This window comes from Tupaia chinensis, unplaced genomic scaffold (assembly GCF_000334495.1).
Source record: "Tupaia chinensis unplaced genomic scaffold, TupChi_1.0 Scaffold000355_1, whole genome shotgun sequence".
Classification (NCBI taxonomy): domain Eukaryota; kingdom Metazoa; phylum Chordata; class Mammalia; order Scandentia; family Tupaiidae; genus Tupaia; species Tupaia belangeri.
Window position 1 is genome coordinate 13,530,442 of NW_006159850.1, and position 21,038 is coordinate 13,551,479.

Here is a 21,038-nt window from a genome sequence, read left to right on the forward strand (position 1 = left end):
GTCGACTGCGTGAGAGTCCAGCGACATAGCCATTACGCTAACTGCTGGTCCCTTCCCTCTAGCCTTTTACATAACTTCTTACTGCCTGACATCTGCAGCGACTGCAATGGCATGGACTTCGGAGGGCACTGAGGTGCAGCCTTTGTGCTTTGAGCTTAGTGTCTTTGTTCTTTTTTAAAAGAATTATTTTATTTTATCTTTATTTATTTATTTTATTTTAATTTGACCAGAGAGGAACAGAGTGTGTGTGTGGGGGAGTGAGAAAGCAAGCTGCGAGGTTCGGGACTCAAACCACGGTCGGCCATGTGAGAGTCCAGCACCCTTACCACCGTGCCACCTGCTGGCCCCTTACAGTGTTTTTTATGTAAGTATTATTGGGAAATATTTTATACTCAATGATTTGGGAATTTTCTAGTCCAAAATATTGCTCAGTCCCCTTCTCTCTACACAGCCACTTGACCATCTGCCTCTCAACCTCACCTCTCCTTTAAGCATTCTTTTCTGGCTCTGTTTCTATTAGGTTGAACTGTAAGAAATAACCAATATTTCATCATACTTAACAAAGTGACTCATTTGGTTCAACATCATTGCTCATCTTATTCATATTTTGAGTAAATATTGATAGTATCTCCCTTTCCAGCAATTTCATTGTTCTTGTATCATCTTGAAACCCATTGCTAGGAGTAGGGAGATGGAGGAGTTAGTCATGTTAGGGTAGGGCTGTTAACCTTGGGAGTTAATTGCCAGAGGGTTCCTGCTTTCACCATGGAGAAACAGAGAGAGAGAGAGAAAGCACCGCCCAGTGGGGTGTGATCATGCTACAGTCCCTCTCATTTCTCTATCAGCTGGGGTGGAGGGCACACAGACACATGTGCCTGGCATGTTTTCCAAGCTGCCATGTCTGGTACTCAAACTGTAGTTGGCCATGTTTGATGTGGCTCCCTTTACCACTAGGGTCGGGGCTTTTTCACCACTTTTGTTTTTTTTTTTAAATTTGTAAAAGGTGTGCGTGCTGGCTGGAGAGAGACTGGGGGTGAGAGAGAGCAGGTGGGGTAAAAAAGAACTCTTGGCAGATAGTCACGCCACTGCCCCTTCTCAGGATTTCAGGCATACATGCACATGTACCTGGCATGTTTCTCAAGCTGTTAGGTCTGAGACTCTGCTATCGTTAGCTATTTGGGATCCAGCTTGCTTAACCACTGCCTCACCCACTGACCCCTGAAATTCCTTTTGAGCATCTTCTTACCTGATTTATGTGTCCTTAAGACCAAAGAAAGAGAACTGGTGTAGATTATCTCGAGCTTTTAGTGATTCATTTGTAAAATATTTCCTAAGCACTTACTGTATGGGTTAATTAAGGATTATTTGACATGAAAAAGGTGACTTGGAAATTTTGGTTTATGGTGTGTTCTGAAAACTTAACAATAGAGTAAATGTGGAACCAAATGTAAGTGTCACAGAGGAACTCACCAAATTTTCTTGATTTGAAAAAATCGAGTATTGGTCTAACAGCCGTCTCCCTATATATTTAATTAATCTGAGTCCAGTTATTATCCAACCTTTAATTTATAGAACCCTTTTGATCTTATTTGTAGTTTTGATAACTGTGCGTGTGGTAGATAGGACACATATCAGCCTTGTATTAGATTAAAACAAACAAACATGAATCAGATAGTGATTTGCGCAAGTCACATATATTAAACAGATGCCAACTCAATCTTTTACATTCAAAACCAGCCTTTCCATACTAACCTACTCCAGTGCTTGTTCAACTTCTCACATTTATGTAAATAATGTATTTTCATATTATTGGGTTCTCTAAAGTTTATTTTTTCCATGAGAGAGAGACAGCACTGACAAGAGGGTCCTGATGCCACGACCACCCCCCACCCTCAGCCAGCCTGCAACTGTGGGCACCTGTGTGCCTGGCTACCCTAGGAGGTCCCTGGACTTGAACCCGAAGCCTTCCTATGTGGGATTGCTTTGCATGGTGTCATGTTTTACTGCTGTTGCACCATTTCTGCCATCTGATCCCCTATTATGTCTCTTCATATTTTTGAGACTACGAAGAGGAAACAAACTCATTTTCAGTCTCTGCCATATTAACAATCCTCACAGCATATCGTGATCCCAAAATGTGTGGGGTTTCCCCACCAGCAGGTGAGCAAGCAGGCAGTCAGTTCTGCAGTGGATAGCTGGTCCCCCGAGTCCAGTTCGGTTCTGATACTCTTTACCCGTAGACAGCATCTGATCTCACAGGTTGAGGGCTCCCAACCCACGACTGTCCCCTACTTCGGACATCAGGTGCAAGAACCTCTGGAACTTCTGAGCAACTAGCTACAAGCTGGAGCTCCCACAACCTCCGCCTCTCCTTGGGTTTGATTAATTTGCTAGTGGCTCACAGAACTCTGGGAAATATTTACAGTGACTGGTTTACTGGAAAGGATATTTCAAAGGATACAGATGAAGTTATGCATGTGATTGGATAATAAAAAAGGTGTGGTCAAATGCTGACAACTGAGTGTGATGACTAGCTAGGCCTGTCTGTTCAAATTCAAATTCTTCTTGCCTTTCTGTGTAGTATTCCTTCTTCCCAGGTATGGGTCAGGGCGCCTCCTCTGGAATTAAGGTCTTTTTTTCTTTTTTTGGAGAGGTTTTTGCTATAGGGCGTGTGCACTCACCAGAAAGTCAGAGAGACAGAAAGACAGAAAGCAAGAAATCACTCCCGGGGGGATGGCCACACCGCAATCCCTTCTCCTTCATTCTCCTCTCAGGGTCTTGGGCATACATGCACACGGCAGGAATTTAAGCCGCCAGGGCCGGGACTCGAACCGTAGTTGACTACATGGGAGTCTAGTGACATAGCCATTATGCCAACTGCTGGTTCCGACAAAACTATTTTTAAGAGTAAGAGTTACGGAGCCAGCAGGTGACATGGTGGTTAAGGTGTTGAAAACCCACATGGCCGACTGTAGTTTGAGTCCTGGACCTGGCGACTTGCTTTCTCACTTTCCCTCTCTCTCTTTCTCTGTCTCTCTCTGGTCAAATGAAAAGAAAAATAATAATAATAAAATCTTTTTTAAAAAGTAAGAGTTATTTACATAACAAAATTTCATGATGTCTTTTTACCAATGTATATGCCTTTTACCAATGTGTAAAAGAGTTCTTTTCGGTTAATGTATTGTATAGGCCAAAACTGACTGCTACACCAAACCCAAAAATATCAGCGGTTTAACATGAGAGAAGTTGTGGGAGACTATGAGCCATCTGGTGATCTGGAGATAGCGGTTCCTCCCATCTTGTGGCTCCATTCATTTCCTAGGGCTTAAGTCTTCTGCTTTTAGGCAGGAAAGAATCAAGAGAGTATTTCCCCTCAAAACTGTTTAATTTCTTTCCTTGCAATACTGTAGAATTGATCACATTTAGCAGAGGGAAAAAGAGAGCATGAAATTCATCCACGGTAGGTTTTTGTTGTCAGCCCAGAAGCAGGTTATTCTGGACAGAGTTGTGTGTATATTTTGTGAGAATATTTAGTAATTTCGCAAATACTTAAAGATGTCCTGTCTTATTTATTGTTTATTTGTATTTGCGTTTTGTTATTTTCTCCCAGAAAATTGAGTTGAATAATTGCTGAGCAAACAATTACTGAAGCTACTCTTTAAAATGGACTTTTTTTTTTTTCCCTTCAGTTTTTGCTGTAGGGAGCATGTGCTTGCCAGAGAGACAGGGAAGGAGGAAAGTGAGAAATAACTCCTCAGAGGGGATGGCCACACTGTGCTCTCTGCTGCACTCTCCCATCAGGATTTAGGGCATGCCTGCACACATGCCCAGTGATTCTCAGGTTACTGAGTCCAGGACTTGGACCGGGAAACCGGTCGTGTGGGATCTAGTGCCTCAATCTCCCAGCCATCTGCTGGCCCAACACGGACTTGGTATCTGACTCTGAATGTCCTGCAGTCGACTTACTAGAAAGTTAGTGCTGTTCAGGCTGGGAACGCCCTTTCTGCAAGTAATGCTTTATCTGTGGGTGAAGTAAAAGAAAGTAACTGAAGATGAGCATCAAATCCAGTTTGTTTTTACTTTAGAATCTGATAGATTCATGAACTTCAATTTCCTAAGCTTTAGTGTCCTTCTCTGTAAAAATGAGCAGTTGTAGGGGATAAGATTAAGTGAGATATGGGGCAGTCAGGTAGCATGGTGGTTAAAGACGTTGGACTTCCACGTGGCTGACCATGGTTCAATTCCCAGACCTGGCAGCTTGCTTTTTTCACTTTCTCTCTCTCTCTCTTTCTCTGGTCAAATTAAAAGAAAAAAATAATAATCATTGAATAAAATAATTCTAAAAAAAAAAGATTATGCGAAATATAACATCTGAAAGTATTTCGTAAACCCTAGAGCTTTCTGTGGGACACAAAGCACACAGTGCCCAGGATGTCCTCTGGGCACTGGCAGATTATCTTACGTCATTTTTTTTAAAGACATTTATTTATTTATTTATTTATGTCTTTATTCATTGTGATTTTCAAGCCACCGGGTCCAGGACTTGTAATAGTTACATCTCTGGACTCCCACATAGTCGACTGCAGCTCGAGTCCCAGATCCAGTGGCTTAAAACTCATACGGGGCTCATGTACATGCATGCCCATATAGTTCAGCTGGGCTGTATGGGAATCCAGAGCCTTAACCAACTCACCATCTGCTGGCCCCCTATCTGATGTCAGAATTTGAATCAGTTTATGAACAAGTCTTTAAAATTGCTTTTAGGTCTTGTAAAGGAACCATTAATGCATTATTAGCTAACTTGGTAAGTTGTGTGCAATCTTGGGTTTGATTTACTCTTTTGGATTAGACTTTATATGCCCCTTATGTTAATGTAAAAATTTAAAATTTAGAGCTCTTACTGCGGTGTACTTCTGTGGGCTGACTTAGGTTCAGCACTCTGACATATGTATTTGCTTTAAATGTTTATCCAGATATTTGCTCAGTACCATTGTTAAAACAGGTTGGAAGGATGAAAAGAAAGTGAGACATTTTGAGAAATCACCCCCAAGGGGAATGGTCACACCACAGTACCTTATCCTTGATGATCCTCTTGGGATCCAGGGCGTGTGTGTACTAGCAGTAGAGATGGACATAGACAGAGAGGGAGCGAGGAAGCACCCCCTAGGGGCTGATGACAATGCTGTCATCCATTCTTCTCTTGGGATTTTGTGCATGCAGACATGCCTCTCGCAATTTTCAGGTGGCTGGGTCCCAGACTCAAACAGCAGAGTTGGCCACCCTTTGTCTCATCTAGAGATATTTTAACTTAAATGATGCAGCTTTTCAGTCGGGAAGTTCTTTTTTTTTTTTTTTTAAGCATTATTTCTTTTAGTTATTATTTTATTTAACTTTTTTTTATCTTAATTTTGACCAGTGAGGGACAGAGAGAGCAAAGGAGAGAGAGAGAGAGAGAGAAAGAGAGAGAAAGAGAAAGAAAGTGAAAAAGGAAGCTGTCAGGTCTGGGACTCAAACCATGGTCAGTCATGTGGGAGTCCAGCGCCCTTAACCACCATGCCACCTGCTGGCCCCAAACTAGCAGTTTTTAATGGAATATATTACATTCATAATTTTTTTTGATGTTGAACCAATGTTCTTCTGTTTAGATAGTTAAGTTTGTTTTGTCAGAATCTTAGAAATTATTAATCTGGAGGCCAGGAGATGGTGTGGGGGTTAAGATGCTGGATCCCACTTATCCTCTTCTGTGGTTTTATAATCATGATAATCACAGCTTGAAAAATCACACCAGGGGTGTGTTTGGGCATGTCCAAAATTCTCAAGCAGAATGGGGGAGAAGGGATTGAGTTGTGGCCATCCCCCTTGGGGGTGATTTCTCACTTTCTCTCTGTCTCTGGCAAGTGTACATGCCCTGTAGCTAAACTAAAATAATAATAATAATAATAAAAATTTTAAAAAAGAAAAAGAAAAGAACCTGAATCTGTAATCATTAGAATTTAAGGACAGGCTCTGCTCCCGCAGCACAGCAGCCTCCGGGTCCCACCAGCTTCTGCAACCATCTCCAACCTCGAGCGCACCTTCATCGCCATCAAGCCGGACGGTGTGCAGCGTGGTCTGGTGGGCGAGATCATCAAACGCTTTGAGCAGAAGGGATTCCGCCTTGTGGCCATGAAGTTCCTTCGGGCCTCTGAGGAACACCTGAAGCAGCACTACAATGACCTGAAGGACCGCCCGTTCTTCCCAGGGCTGGTGAAGTACATGAACTCGGGGCCGGTGGTGGCCATGGTCTGGGAGGGGCTGAATGTGGTGAAGACAAGCCGAGTAATGCTTGGGGAAACCAATCCTGCAGATTCGAAGCCAGGCACCATTCGTGGAGACTTCAGCATTCAAGTGGGCAGGAACATCGTTCACGGCAGTGATTCGGTCAACAGTGCTGAAAAAGAAATCAGCTTGTGGTTTAAGCCTGAGGAATTGGTTGACTACAAGTCTTGTGCTCATGACTGGGTTTATGAGTAAGAGGTGACAAAACAGCGGCCCCTTCAGCAATGCTCCATGGCTCGGTCCCTGGATACAGCTTGTCATTACACTGACTTGACAACAATAGGATACATCATTAATTTTGAGAGCATATGTACCAGTTTGGAAACTGGTAAAAATAAATACATACATACAGGCAGGCAGGCTTATGAAATGATACTATCTGAAACTGTAATTGATAAGAATGTTATAAATAATATTGATCGGACCATGTAAGAAACACACATTAAAGATGGTTTATGAGTGTATTGCTAGCAAAACTTAATTAGTTAGGTGTTTGTGATGCAAATATTAATGGTAACATTTTCAAGATACTATTACTATTGATCTTGAAAGAACTTAATAAAGGAGAACCTACGAGAAGAATCAGCTGGTGTTTTTGAAGAGGTCTATTTTGCTATAGGGCGCGTGCCCTCGCCAGCCAGACAGAGAGAGACAGAGAGACAGAAAGCGAGAAATCACCCCCCAGGGGGGAAGGCCACACCACAATCCCTTCTCCTCCATTCTCCTCTCGGGATCTTGGGCACGCACGCACACGCGCCCGGCGTGAGTTTTAAGCCACCGGGTCCGGGACACAAACCGCGGTCGACTACGTGGGAGTCCAGCGACATAGCCATTATACTAACTGCTGGTCCCGCAGCTGGTGTTTTTTAAAGTCATGGTCAGTGGGCTGTGTTCCTGTGAGCAGCTGACATTTGTTCTTGGCAAATCAAGCCATTTAGTGAAATGTCTGTATTAGCTTAGATTTATTTTTAAGGGAAATAGGTGGTCTTTAAAGATGGGGTGACTATCACCATAAAATAGGAAATTTGATCCATCCTCAAGAGTTACAGGTGATAGGGTGCTGCTGTGTCATATGGAGCTATGTGGGAGGCCTGGATTTGGATTCTGGGTCGAACTGGATGCCTCCTGGCTGAAGGATCATGACATGAGACCCTGTCCAAGGTCCCCCTCACTCCCTCCATGAAAGAATAAAACAAAATAAACTTTTTATTTGTTTTGGAGAGGTTTTTGCTGTAGGGTGTGTGCGCTCGCCAGACAGAGACAGAGACAGAAAGCGAGAAATCACCCCTCGGGGGAATGGCCACGCCACAATCCCTTCTCCTCCGTTCTCCTCTCGGGATCTTGGGCACGCACGCACACACGCCTGGTGTGAGTTTTAAGCCACCGTGTCCGGGATGCGAACCACAGTCGACTACATGGGAGTCCAGCGACATAGCCATTACGCTAACTGCTGGTCCCAAAAACAAAATAAACTTTAAAAATTAGTAAAGGCAGGACCAGCAGTTGGCATAATGGCTATGTCACTGGACTCCTATGTAGCTGACTGCGGTTCGAGTCCCGGACCTGGTGGCTTACACTCATGCCAGGCACGTGTGCGTGCGTGCCCAAGATCCTGAGAGGAGAATGGAGGAGAAGGGATTGTGGCATGGCCATCCCCCTGGGGGGTGATTTCTTGCTTTCTGTCTCTCTGTCTCTGTCTTCTTGGCAAGCACACGCACCCTATAGCAAAAACCTCTCAAAAAAAAAGTAAAGGAAATTAATTATTCCTGTGGCAGTATGGATTTAAGTGAGAAAACTCTTTAAGGAGCTGAGTAAGCTGCCATTGTAATGAACTGCAAAGTAAGGGCTGAGGCTTCAGTGGACTAGTATGAGTAGGTATGGAAATAGAATTGATGGAAACCTGTTTCCTTGGAAAAGTTTAGAGTGTTTGTTCATTTGTTTGACAGATTTGGGATAAGCATTATTTACTGTATGCCGGAAACTTGAGGGTAGTGCTGGGAATGTGGTGCTTATCATATCCCTGTCCTAAATGATGTGGTCCCTCCCCTCACTGAACATACCATCCAGTAGGGGAGGTAGCCATTAAAGAGTCACAGAAAAAGGGCAGGCCTGGAGGTGTGGAGGTAAAGTGCTGCTCAGGAGAAGCCAGATCCCACACTGCGACTGTGGTTCAGCTCTCTGGCCTGGTCAGCCTGAAATACAGTGGACACACGCACCAGTGCCCAACAGCCAACTGGCTGGAGGGCTGGAGGAATGGAATTGCAGCATGACCAGACCCTGGAGGTGCTCGTGTTTCTCTCTCACATGCACAGATACACATTCTTATTTTGAATAAAAGGGAAAAAAAGTCACAAAATAAATGGAAAATTATAGCTGTAATCATTGCTATGAAAGAGAGGCACATGAACATTTGGCTAATTGGGAACTCAAGAAATGTTTTCCAGGATCAGTGGGTGGTGTAGGGGTTATGTCACTTGATTCCCACATGGCTGACCACAGTTTGAGTCCCGGACCTGGTGGCTTCCATATCATGCTGGGTGTGTGTGTATGTGTGTCCAAGATACTGGGAGGAGAATGGAGGAAAAAAGATTGTGGCATGGCCATCCTCCCAGCTGGTTCTTTCTCACTTTTCTTTCACTGTGTCTGTCTCTCTCTTATCTCCTGAGTGCCCAAAGGCAAAATCCTCTTTAAAAAGAAAATAAGAGTTTTCCTAAGAAAATGACGATTTAGCTGCAGGAATGGCAAAATTTAACCAGGTAAGGAAAAGTCAAAGTATAATTGTTAAACTACCTCCAAAAATATATAATTCTTAGGTTGTGTTGAATTTAAAACTACAGCTAGGCATTTTAAGCAGTTTCCAGTAAGAGGATGTAAATTTGGAAATAAATCTTGAACTGAGTCTAAATTTTAGAGTCCTTCAGTTTGAAAGGGTATAGTTGGAGCTCTGGAAATGGTTGAGCCTTCTTAAAGAATGTGTAAATGGAAGAATATGATTGCAGGGACTGAACCCCGGGGAATGCTTACAATTAGGGGTTGGAAAGAGGCTTGTTGAGGGAATTGCAGAGAACAGAAGGCGTGGTTGAGAGTTAAAAGATTTACAAGAGTTTAGTTGAGGAAGCCAAAGAAAAAGAAGTTTTAGTGGTGGGAGTCAAGGAAAGGAACATTTAGAAGGTGGTGATAATAATCACTAGAGTACATAGAATGACAGTTAAGGTTAGTGACTAAGAAAATAGCATGGTTTTTGTTAAAATGGAGATAGAACAGTTTCTGTAGAACCCAAATTTCTACTATTTGAGACTATGTGAGACTATGTGAGAAGTTAGGTAATTTGAAGGTGAGACTATCTAAAAGGGAGGACATCCCACTTAACTAAAGGTCTGTTAGCATGAGGGAAATCTGTTTTAGTTTAAAGGCAAAAAGGAGGGAACTGTAGAGGGCAGAAGTGCTGGCGAGGAAGAAAGTGAAGATGCTCCCCAGGAAGAAGAGGAGAGGGGGTGGATAGCGGTGCGGGGGCAAAGCGCGAGGCCGCAAGGCTGACACGCGTGGGCAGTTTCAGCTGGCACGCAGGAGCCCTGAGTACTCAGGGCACACGTGTACCATGGCCTGGGGCTGGCCGAAGCTGGGGGCGGGTCATGCTGTCAAGACCCTGCTGGGGTGCTGTCTCGCTCTTATTCTTGCACTCTCTCTCAGAAGAAATAAATAAGAATGATGGAAGGAGGAGGGGGTTCAAATCAGCCTGGTGTTAATAGGCTTTTGGTCTTTTTAATTTTATGAACTTTATCATTTTCTAAGTAAGTGACTGTCTCAGGTTTTTTCTTATGATTCAGGAAGTAAAGATTTTTTTTCCATATTCTGAAACTTAAATTTTTTTTTTTTTTAGTTTTAGGTTTTTTTTTTTTTTTTTTTTTTTTAGAAATATTTTGCTACAGGGCACGTGAACTCACTGGAGAGGCAGGGGGACAGAAAGCAAGAAATCAACCCCCCTAGGGGGGATGGCCACGCCACAGTCCTTTCTCTATTCTCTTCTTGGGATTTTGGGCACACACGCACATACGCTGGTGTGTTTGAATCCACTGGGTCCTGGACTTTTTTTTTTCTTTCAAGAATTAAATTTTAATTTAATTTAAGTTATTCAATTATTTTAACTTGACCAGAGAGAAAGACACAGTGAGAGAGAGAGAGAGAGAAAAGTGAGAAAGCAAGCTGCCAGGTCCGGGACTTGAACCGTGTAGCCACGTGGAAGTGTCCAGCAACTTAACCACCACGCCACCTGCTGGTTCCATGTCCTGGACTCTTAACCATGGTCAACTATGTAGGAGTCCTCTTAACCATTATGCCATCTGCTGGTCCTCGAACCTTTTTTTTAAAAAATACTTATTTCATTTTATTTGTTACTATTATTATTTTAAGAATTATTTAATTTTATTCATCATCATCATTATTATTATTTTTTAATTTGACCAGAGAGAGAGAGAGAGAGCAAGAGAGATGGAAAGTGAGAAAGCAAGCTGCCGGATCTGGGATTCGAGCTGTGGTAGGTCATGTGGCAATCCAGCGCCTTAACCGCCATACCACCTGCTGGCCCCTATTATTATTTTTTAATTTGCTATAGGGCACATGCAAGAGAGAGAGAGAGAAAGAGAGAAAGCAAGCTAACAGGTTTGGGACTCCAACCATGGTTGACCTATGCCTTAACCATCATGCCACTTACTGGTCCCCTTCAGAACCTTTTCACTGTGAGGTTAAATTTCAGCAACGAGGGGTTGGACAATAACAAGAAAAGTAGATAGAGATGTTTAGCCCTCTTGGTCACAGTAATAGTGCATAGCGTTTAGTAAGCCTAGGAAGTTTCTAGGAAAGTAGACCAAAAAATCTTTTTTTTTTTTTTTTTTTTTTTTAGTGAACAATCGAGGGGGCGCGCTCAGAAGAGAAAAGTGAGAAATCACCCCCAGGGGAGATAGCCATGTTTCAATCCCTTCTCTATTCTCCTCTCAGAATTTTGGGTATGCATGCACACATGCCCGGGGGTGATTTTCAAGCTGCTGGCTCTGGGACTCAACCTGTGTTCGTCCATATCGTTGTCCAGCGCCTTAAGCAACATGCCACCTGCTGGCCTCTTAGATTCATCTTTTACTTTTCCAGTCCTGAAATCAGTCACTTCTCCAGGGAGCATGATTTACTTTTAGTAGAGAATGGTAGTTAGAAGCCAAGATCTGGGACCAGCAGATGGCAGAATGGTTACATCACTGGACTCCCACATAGTCAACCGCGATTCAAGTCCCCAACCCAGCAGCTTGAAATTCACGCCGGGTGTGTGTGCGTGCATGCCCAAGATCCTGAGAGGAGAATGGAGGAGAAGGGATTGCGGCCCAAGATCCAAGTTATATATTGCTATGAAAATAAACTTGCTAAAGTCAATGAAGTATCTCCTTACCCTACTAAATTATATTCTACTCAGTGAGCTACTCATTTCTAAGTCACAAAACCCAGCATATTGTTTCATAATTATTTTTTTTATTAGGAAGTCTTAATTGTTTTTTGTTGTTGTTGTTAAGATTGTTATATACATCTCTGTTAAAAATGTGAACTACAGGGGAACCAGCAGTTAGCATAATGGCTATGTCGCTGGACTCCCACATAGTCGACCGCGGTTCGTGTCTCGGACCCGGTGGCTTAAAACTCAGGCCGGGTGTGTGTGCGTGCATGCCCAAGATCCTGAGAGGAGAATGGAGGAGAAGGGATTGCGGTGTGACCATTCTCTCTGGGGGGTGATTTCTCGCTTTCTGTCTCTATGTCTCTGTCTGTCTGGCGAGCGCACGCTCCCTATAGCGAAAAACCCCTCCAAAAAAAAAAAAAAAAAAAAGAATGTAAACTACAGGCTGTCACTCCTAAGGAAAAAAATATCTAGAAATACAGTAATTCTTAAATTAAAAAAAAATTTTATTCACCATCATTTTTTTTTTAATTAACCAGATAGAGTCAAAGTGAGAAAGCAAGCCACCAGGTGGGGACTCGAATTGCAGGTGTCCATGTGGAAATCCAGCACCTTAACCACCACGCCACCTGCTGGCCCCAATACTTATGTCACTGTATTCCCACATGGTCAACTACGGTTTGATTCCTAAGAGGAGAGTGGAAGAAAAGGGATTGCGGTGTGGCCATCCACCCCGGGGGCGGGTGATTTCTCGCTTTCTGTCTCTCTGACTCTGTCTTTCTGGCGAGCGCATGCACTCTGTAACAACGAAAACCTCTCCAAAAAAAAAAAAGATTACCGAAATGCTTTGTACAACTAATTTTGGAGGAAAAGGCCTATTTCAAAGGTCTTTTCTTTCTTTCCTTCTTTTTAAAGAATTATTTTATTTCTATTTATGTATTTATTTAAATTTGACCAGAGAGGCACAGAGCAAGGGGTGGGGGCAGTAAGAAAGCAAGCCACCAGGTCTAGGACTCGAACTGCAGTAGGCTATGTGAGAGTCCAGCACCCTTAACCACATGCCACCTGCCAAAGGTCTTTTCTTAAATCTTGGGTTAACAGGATGGCTCAAAATACTCTACAAAAATTTTATTTTGGGAGATTAAAAAAAAAAATAACAACTCAGATGCTCTAAACCTGCTAACTTTTTTTGTGCTGAAGCAGAGTTAGGTAGAATGGAATGCATCTTCAGAAAACACTCCTGTATACATAAGGATTCCATGTGCCATGGTAGGTACATAGATGTGATCTCTTCCTCTCCTTTTATTTTATTATTTTTTTAAAGGAGTTTTTGCCTTAAGATGTGTTTGTGCGCTTGGGAGGGGGAGGAGAAATAGAGAGAGGAAAAGTGAGGTATCATCCCCACAGGGGTTGGCCGTGCCCTAATCCCTTCTCCAGTTTCCTCCCAGGATCTTACGCATTCACACGTGCCCAAGGTGATTTTGACGCTCCGGATCTGGGACTCAAACTGCTTTCAACCATGTTGGAGCCCAGTGACATAACCCCTACACCATCTGTTGGCTGTTCTCCCTCTCCTTTTTCGAGTAATGCATGTATGTTATTTTAAAAATCAGAGTGCTGGGACCAGCAGGTGGTGTGGTGGTTAAGGCGCTGGACACTCCCACGTGGCCGACCAGGGTTCGAGTCCTGAATCTGGTGGCTTGCTTTCTCACTTCCTCTCTCTCTCACTCTCACCCTCTGTCTCTCTCTGGTCAAAATAAAAAATAAATGAATGGATAAATAAAAATAAATAATTATAAAAAAATCAGAGTGCTACCACGTTTTATAATGAAGAACTGAAATCCCCTATTTTAGCTTTCTCAGCTTTGAACTCTTTAGCTCTGTATTCTTGCATTTACATAAATTTTTACTAATAGATAGATTTAAGCTGTTGATATTTAAATATTAGGCATTACCTGTTGATTTCTTACAATGTACATGCAGTCCTCATAAGACACATTTGATAGTATTTACTTTGAAATTTAGTTTCATAGACAAGAACCCCAAAACTCCGGGCGCGTGTGCGTGCGTGCCCAGGATCCCGAGAGGAGAATGGAGGAGAAGGGATTGCCGCGTGACCATCCCCCCTGGGGGGTGATTTCTCACTTTCTGTCTCTATGTCTCTCTCTCTCTGTCTGTCTGGCGAGCGCACGCGCCCTACAGTGAAAATCTCTCCAAAAAAAAAAAGAACCCCAAAACTAAAGGGTAAAGTGGACTATGCCGCAGCGCGGCGTTCCAAGTCTGCAGCTGCAGACCGTGGCATTAATTGGCTGCGTTCTATAGAAAGCTTTTACCTACTTTAATGAAATCGATGTTAGTCCATTTCCTTCTTGTCTCAGTCATTCTTACTCATCACTGCTGAGTCACCAACATATTCATGTAGTAAACAGTTTTTTTTTTAAGAGATCAAAATCGCTGCCACTCAGTTCTTATTGGTTAAAAAACAAAGGCAAAGAAAGACCTCAACACAGCCCCAAGTTCTGTTACTCCTTAAGGAGCAAATCTAAGTCATTGCTGTTAGAATGTTCTAGAGTGAAGTTGGAAGAGTTAGAGCAAAGCTGTACTGTGGTTGGCTTTGTGGGAGTCCAACACCTTCACCACCACGCCACCTGCCGGCCCCTATTTTTTTAACTTTCCAATGACCAGAACCTCAGTTTATCCAAAACTCAGGAATAAATTTACTTTCCTTTTTATGCACAGGTACACATGAAGATAACAGTAATAAATAGCCGTTGGCTTAGCTTTGACTTTTCACTGGTCCAGAGATTTATTTCTCCATGGTGGGTACAGCCTGGATAGGCTTCGGTGTTCACAAAAGTGAATCATGTGATCCTCCGAGAACAATGTTTTTGTGTATTTATGTTGGAGCCCAGATTCGTGGCTGGGGTTCTGCATATCAAGTATGGTAGAAATCATTAGAAAGCATGGTCTGGTCTCAGGAAGAGCTTATGTCTATTTTTCAGAATTAGAATTGGTTAGAATTGATATAAAGGGTTCTTCTTCAGTTTTTTTTAAAGAATTTATTTTTAAGGAAGTATTTATTTCATTTTATTAATTATTATTGTTATTAATTTTACCAGAGAGAGAGAGAGTGAGAAAGCAAGCTGCCAGATCCAGGACTCAAACCACAGTCAACCGTGTGGAAGTCCAGTGCCTTAAACATCACACCACCTGCTGGCTCCACAAGTTTATTTTTAAGGGATTGTTTCTGCATAAAATAAAAAGAATTTCAGTTAGTGAAGGTTCTGAGGGCAGACTGTCAGGGCCTTTTTTTTCTTGGTCTGAAAAGGTCAGGGTTTTTTTTTTTTGGTCTGGAAAGGTCTTTATTCTACTCTGTTCTTAAGAGATATTTTTGCTAGGTTTATGTATCAATTATCTATTTTTGGGTTTAAGGATATAGAAAAACCCAAAATGTTTTTCATATATTCTCTCTCATCCAACCATTTGCCCCTTCTGTCACCAGATGTGTGTGCTTTTTCTTTCCCTCAGCCAGCCAACACAGCATGTAATTCTCAGCAGACACAAGCCGTGTGCCCTCTGATTCAGTTCAGTTCCGAAACTACCTGGAGATGCTGTCAAATCCTACAGTTTGAGGGCTTGGTCCCACAAGAGTGCCCTCCTTCTCAGAGACCAGTGGCAAGCAGTGGCCAGTGCTTCTGAGCAGACTTGAGCTTCCCATGACTCCTTGAATTTGATTAATTTGCTAGAGAGCTCAGAGAATTCAGGGCACCACCTTACTTACAACTTACTTGTTTATTATAAAGGATATTACAAAAAAATATAGATGAACAGCCAGGTGGAGAGCCATAGGTTGACTGACAGCATCTCTAATTATGGCTTTGTCTGTTTGGTAATCAGCCCCCATCCTGAAGCTATTTAAGGTCCCTCGCAGCCACCAGTCATCTTTTTATTTTCCCCTCTAGGGTACATACACTGGCCATGGACAGAGAAAAAATGTGAAAAAGCATCTCTCAAGGATGCCATGCCATAGTCCCTTCTATATTCTCCTTTCAAGATTTTGGTCATGTGTACACACATATACTCGGCATGGGTTTTTTTGTTTTGTTTTGTTTTGTTTTTTGAGAGGTTTTTGCTATAGGGCACGTGCACTTGCCAGACAGACAGAGAGAGACAGAAAGCGAGAAATCATCCCCCAGGGGGTATGGCCACGCCGCAATCCCTTCTCCTCCGTTCTCCTCTTGGGATCTTGGGCACGCACGCATACATGCCCAGCGTGAGTTTTAAGCCACTGAGACCAGGACACGAGCTGCAATTGACTACTGGGAGTCCAGCGACATAGCCATTATGCTAACTGCTGGTTCCCACCTGGCATGTTTTTTAAGCCACCAGATCTGGGACTCAAACCTCAGTTGGCCTTGTGGGATCTGGTTGCCTTACCCACCACACCACCTGCTGCCCCCTCTCCATTCATCTTATTATCATACAGAAGACAAGGATTTCAGGAGCTGTGTCAGGAAGCAGGGAGGAAGACAAACTACATATTTCACAGTATCACACTGGGAAATAAATAACCTCAAACTTGAAGAGATATTATCATTATTGTTTTGAGTTTTGCTAGAGACGGTTTTACTATAGTTTTGTGCTTGCTAGAGGCAGAGAGAGAGAGATAAAGAGAAGGAAAATGAGAAACCACCACCCACGGGAATGGCCATGCCGTACTCCCTCCTCATTCTCCTCTCAGGGTTTTGGGCACGTACGCACATGTGCCTGGTGTGTGTCTCAAGCTGCCGGACTTGAACCACACAGTCGGCCACATGACATCCAACCACCTTAACAACTCTGCTCCATCTGCTGGCCTTATTTTATTTAAAAAAAAAAAACCAAAAAAACCCTATTTTGGGTTTTTGCTATAGGGCCCATGTGTTCACTAGAGAGAGAGAGAAAGATAAAGAAAGTGAGAAATCATCAAACAGAGGGGATGCCATGCTGCAGTGTCTTCTCAAGAACTCCATTTTTGTCTCGGGATTTTGGGCATGCATGCACACACACACCTGGTGTGGTTTTCAGATTGCTGGATCTGGGACTTGAATCACGGTCAGCCATGTGAGATCCAGTGCCTTAACCACCACGCCACCTAGCTGGCCCACTTTTTCTTTAATTGTCAGAGCACACGTATGCTCATCAGAGAGAGAAAGCGAGAGAGGAAGAAAGCAACCCCCAGAGGGGTGTGGAACCTACCAATCCCTTCTCTATTTCTCTATCTTGTCAGGATTTGAGGCATGCATTCATACATGTCTGGTGTTTTCCTTTTTCTTTGTTTTTTAAAGAATTATTTTTTCACTGCCAGTAGGTGGCATAGTGGTTGTGGTACCGGACTCTCACATGGCCAACTGCTGTTTGAGGCCTGGACCTGGTGGCTTGAAACTCAGACCAGGTGCATGTTCGTGTGTGCTCAAAATCCAAAGAGGAGAGCTGGCAGGTGGCATGTTAGCTAGAGACTCTGGACTCCCACATGGCCAGTCATGATTCAAGTCCCCAACCTGGCGGCTTGCTTGTTCTCTCTCTCTCACTCAGTCCCTCTCTGGTCAAATTTAAAGAAATTAATAAATGATGTTAAAAAAATAATTCTTCTTAAAAAAGTTAAAAAGAAATCACAAGAGGAGAATGGGGGGAAGGGATTCTGGCATGGCCATCCACCCTAGGAGGTGATTTCTCACTTTCTCTGTCTCTAGCAAGCACATGTGCCCTATAGCAAAAGCTCTCTCTTTAACAAAAAGAATTATTGAGACCAGCAGTTGGCATAATGGCCATGTCGCTGGACTCCCATATAGTTGACCGTAATTCGAGTCCTGGACACGGTGGCTTTAACCTCGGGCCAGGCACGTGTGTGTGCATGCCCAAGATCCTAAGAGGAGAATGCAGGAGAAGGGATTGTGGCATGACCATCCCCCTGGGGGCTGATTTCTCGCTTTCCGTCTTTCTGTCTCTCTCTCTCTGGCGAGCGTGCACACCCTATAGCAAAAACCTCTCCCCCCCAAAAAAAGAATTATTATTATTTTTAAAAAATAATTGTTTATATATTAAATTCCATTTGTTATTAGTATTTTTTAAAAGAATTATTTATTTATGTTAATTCCACTTACTATGATTTAATCTGATGAGAGAGACAGAGACAAGAAGAGGGAAAAAACAAGCCACCAAGTCCAGTACTCGAACCACAGTCAGCCATATGGGAATCCAGCGTCCTTAGCCACCACACCACCTGCTGGCCCTGTTACTAGTATTTTTTAATTTGACCAGACAGAGACAGAGAGAGAAAGGGAAAGCAAGAAAGCAAGCCACCAGGTCTGGGACTCAAACTGCAGTCAGCCATGTGGGAGTCAAGCACCTTAACCACCATGCCACCTGCTGGCCTCCTCTTTTTCTTTCTCTTTCTTTCTTTTTTTTTTTTTTTTAGGTTTTTGCTATAGTGTGCGTGCACTCACCAGAGAGAGACACGCGTGCCTGTTGTGATTTTCTAGCCGCTGCATCCAGGACTTGAACTGTGGTCAGCCATGTGGAAGTCCATGGCATAATTACCATGCCATCTGCTAGCACCAGCCTGGTGTATTTTTCAAGCCACCAGGACTGGGATTTGAACTGCTCAAGTTGGCCATCTGGGATTTGTCGTCCATGACCAGTAGGCCATGTAGCAGTTCTGCACCAGATTTTTTTTTTTTTTTTTTCAGATGCTTTTGGGATGTGATCTTCTGACCATGGTCTTCAACTTCTTTGCTTACCTGTTACTTGTTCGGTCTTGAAGCTCCCAACTCGGGCTTTTGGTTTGTTTTCCTATGGTCGCTGAAGCAGAACTACTGTCTGGGTTAACGATACCCCAGGTTTTGGCCTACAAGTGTGTCTGTCACTTGTACTCACCTTCATCTACTCACAGCGTGTTAGGCCAGATCGTGACCCATAGACGGGTTTATACTCTGGTTGTTCCCCAGACCCAGGCACGTCCGACCTAGTTCAGTGTCTAAAAACTTGTCCAATTAAAATCTTACTTGGTGAGTCTTAACTGCTTTACTTCAGCTCACTTACTATGTAGTAATGGATAACTATTCAGTTAACAAAGATCTGTAGAAGAAAATGAAACAACTTAAGTCATATGTAGTTATAGAAAACTTTAGGCAGATATAGCAAGGTGCTGTCATATGGCCAAGCATGGTTCTTGCCCTGGACCTGGTGGCTTGAAAATCACACTCCACGTATGCACACACCCAAAATCCAAAGAGGAGAATGAAGGAGGAGGGATGTGTTGCGATCATACCCCTTGGGCGGGGGCTGGAGAGGTGCATGGGTGGGTGATTTCACACTTTCTCTCTCTCTCTCTCTCTCCACACGAGAGCACAAATGCCCTATAGCATAAACCTTTAAAAAAAAAAAAAAGAAAGAAAGAAAGGAAAAAGTTTATGGTGTTTGTAAGGATTTATAAAACTTTTGAATTAAAGGTCCTGGATTCCTTCTAGTTTTGGTCAACTCTTAAGTATACAGTGATAGTAATAACCACATACATCAGTTTTGCTAACTCCCAAATGGTAGGGGTAGAAGGGATGGTGGTTGGAAAAATTCAAAGATTCTCCCTGCCGATTATCTCTTAAGTGTGGTGAGCAAAGTCCTCTTGCTATCAAATTATGAAGAACTTGCTGTTCCTGAACAGTGAAAATTTGAATACATTTTCTGTGTGAGAACTCAGTTAATTAAATCCATATTATCTGCCCACATCATGGAAATAGCTCATTACAAGGGGTCATCAAAAAGGTCGTGAAAAGTACATAGTATGAGGAAAATCTGCATCGATTTCAAGGTTTTTTGCACCATAATATAATCAGACGATTCTCATTTTCCCACTAACTTTTTGAAGGCCCCTTGTGCAGTGAGGTTGTTGCAGCTGTGCCCTTACTCCTGGGCTGGAGACTGTAGGTTACTTTGTGTATAATCCATATACTGAGACAGTCCTCACAAAAGTCAGTTAAATAAATAAAAGTGTTTGAGTTACCCCAAAACAAAATGGAAAAGTTTATGGGAAGAGATCTTAGTAAAAGTTCCTAATAAAAAACTTGTAGTAGAGTATTTAAAGTCGAGGTTTACTATACAATGATGAAATTATCAGTAAAAACTTAGAAACGTTGCTTGTTTCTAACATCCCCCCATCTGTGAGGGATGCCTTTCAATACCCCCACGGACAGTATTGAACCCTGAATATACTGTTTTTTCCTGTCTGATGACCAAAGTGGCTAAGTGCCTATTGAGTAGGTATCGTCTATAGTGTTGGATAAGCTGGACAAAGGGATGATTCATATCCTGGCTGAACAGAGGAGGACCAAGCGAGATTTCATCACACCACTCAGAATAGCACACAGTTTAAAATGTATGAATTGTTTATTTCTGGAATTTTCTACTTAATATTTTCAGACCATGGCTGGCTGTGAGTAACTGAAACTGGAAAGAAACTGTGGCTCAGGGGGACTACGGTGCCCTATCATAAAAAAGTGGGTATCTCTTAAAGAACTAATTTGCTTTCTTGTAATAAGAGCAAAGGGGATTTGTGTGTGTGTGTGAGTTAGGAATCTGCAGTGAACTCTTCCTGTAATATAAAGTAGATGAATTATCACCAATTTATAATTGTCTCTGTATGAATTAGTGACTGAGTTTTCCATAGAAATCTCTTAAATCGTAGGCTAATTGTTCCTGAAAACCCAGCATTTTTCTGAGCCACCATCAACCTTTACTCAGGAATAGGAGCTAATTTAATAATTAGTTCAAGGAAAACATAATTTAGAAAGTTAATCTGCTGCCGAATGAAACAATATGGTGTTCCAAAGCAAAATGTAAACATGGGTTTGTATATTCTAAACCAAGTTTCTTAGCATAAATAGAGAAAGCAAGCCCAGGAATGATCTTAGTTCCTCAGTTCTTGTCATAGCAGAATCTAGCAAGAGACTTTTTCCCAATATTTTCTTTTTAGTGCGAGAGGGCACACGCATGAGCGTAAAAGTGCAGGAGGAGAGAGAGTGAGCAAGCAACCCCAATGGGGCCTGGTCACACCACAGTCCTTTTGCCTTGATTCTCCATCTTGTCATGATCCTGGGCACACATGGCTGGGGCCAGGACTTAAACCTTGGTCAACCACGTGGAATCCAACTTCCTCTGCCCAGCACTCAACCACTTCCAACTAGGACCAACCCAGCAAGAAGATTTTTTCAGTCATCTGCAATAGCTGAGATGTTTGCTACTTGCTGCACTG

The 21,038-nt window shown here is 42.8% G+C and overlaps 2 protein-coding genes across 3 annotated transcripts in view; both read left to right on the forward strand.

Annotated features, from left to right (window-relative positions):
- LOC102472417 (nucleoside diphosphate kinase B) overlaps window positions 1-6,900 on the forward strand; it is a 22,749-nt gene extending 15,849 nt beyond the window's left edge. The window contains exon 2 of one of the 2 annotated variants that reach the window (XM_006152643.2): window positions 6,019-6,900. In XM_006152643.2, coding sequence (XP_006152705.1) covers window positions 6,166-6,513 — 348 coding nt within the window. In that variant the 5' untranslated portion in view covers window positions 6,019-6,165 and the 3' untranslated portion in view covers window positions 6,514-6,900. The remainder of the gene's footprint in view (window positions 1-6,018) is intronic. The other variant, XM_027773506.1, reaches the window with a different exon arrangement.
- The window catches only part of GLG1 (golgi glycoprotein 1), a gene marked incomplete at its 5' end in the record, with an annotated part of 140,303 nt that overhangs the window by 15,741 nt on the left and 103,524 nt on the right, over window positions 1-21,038 (forward strand).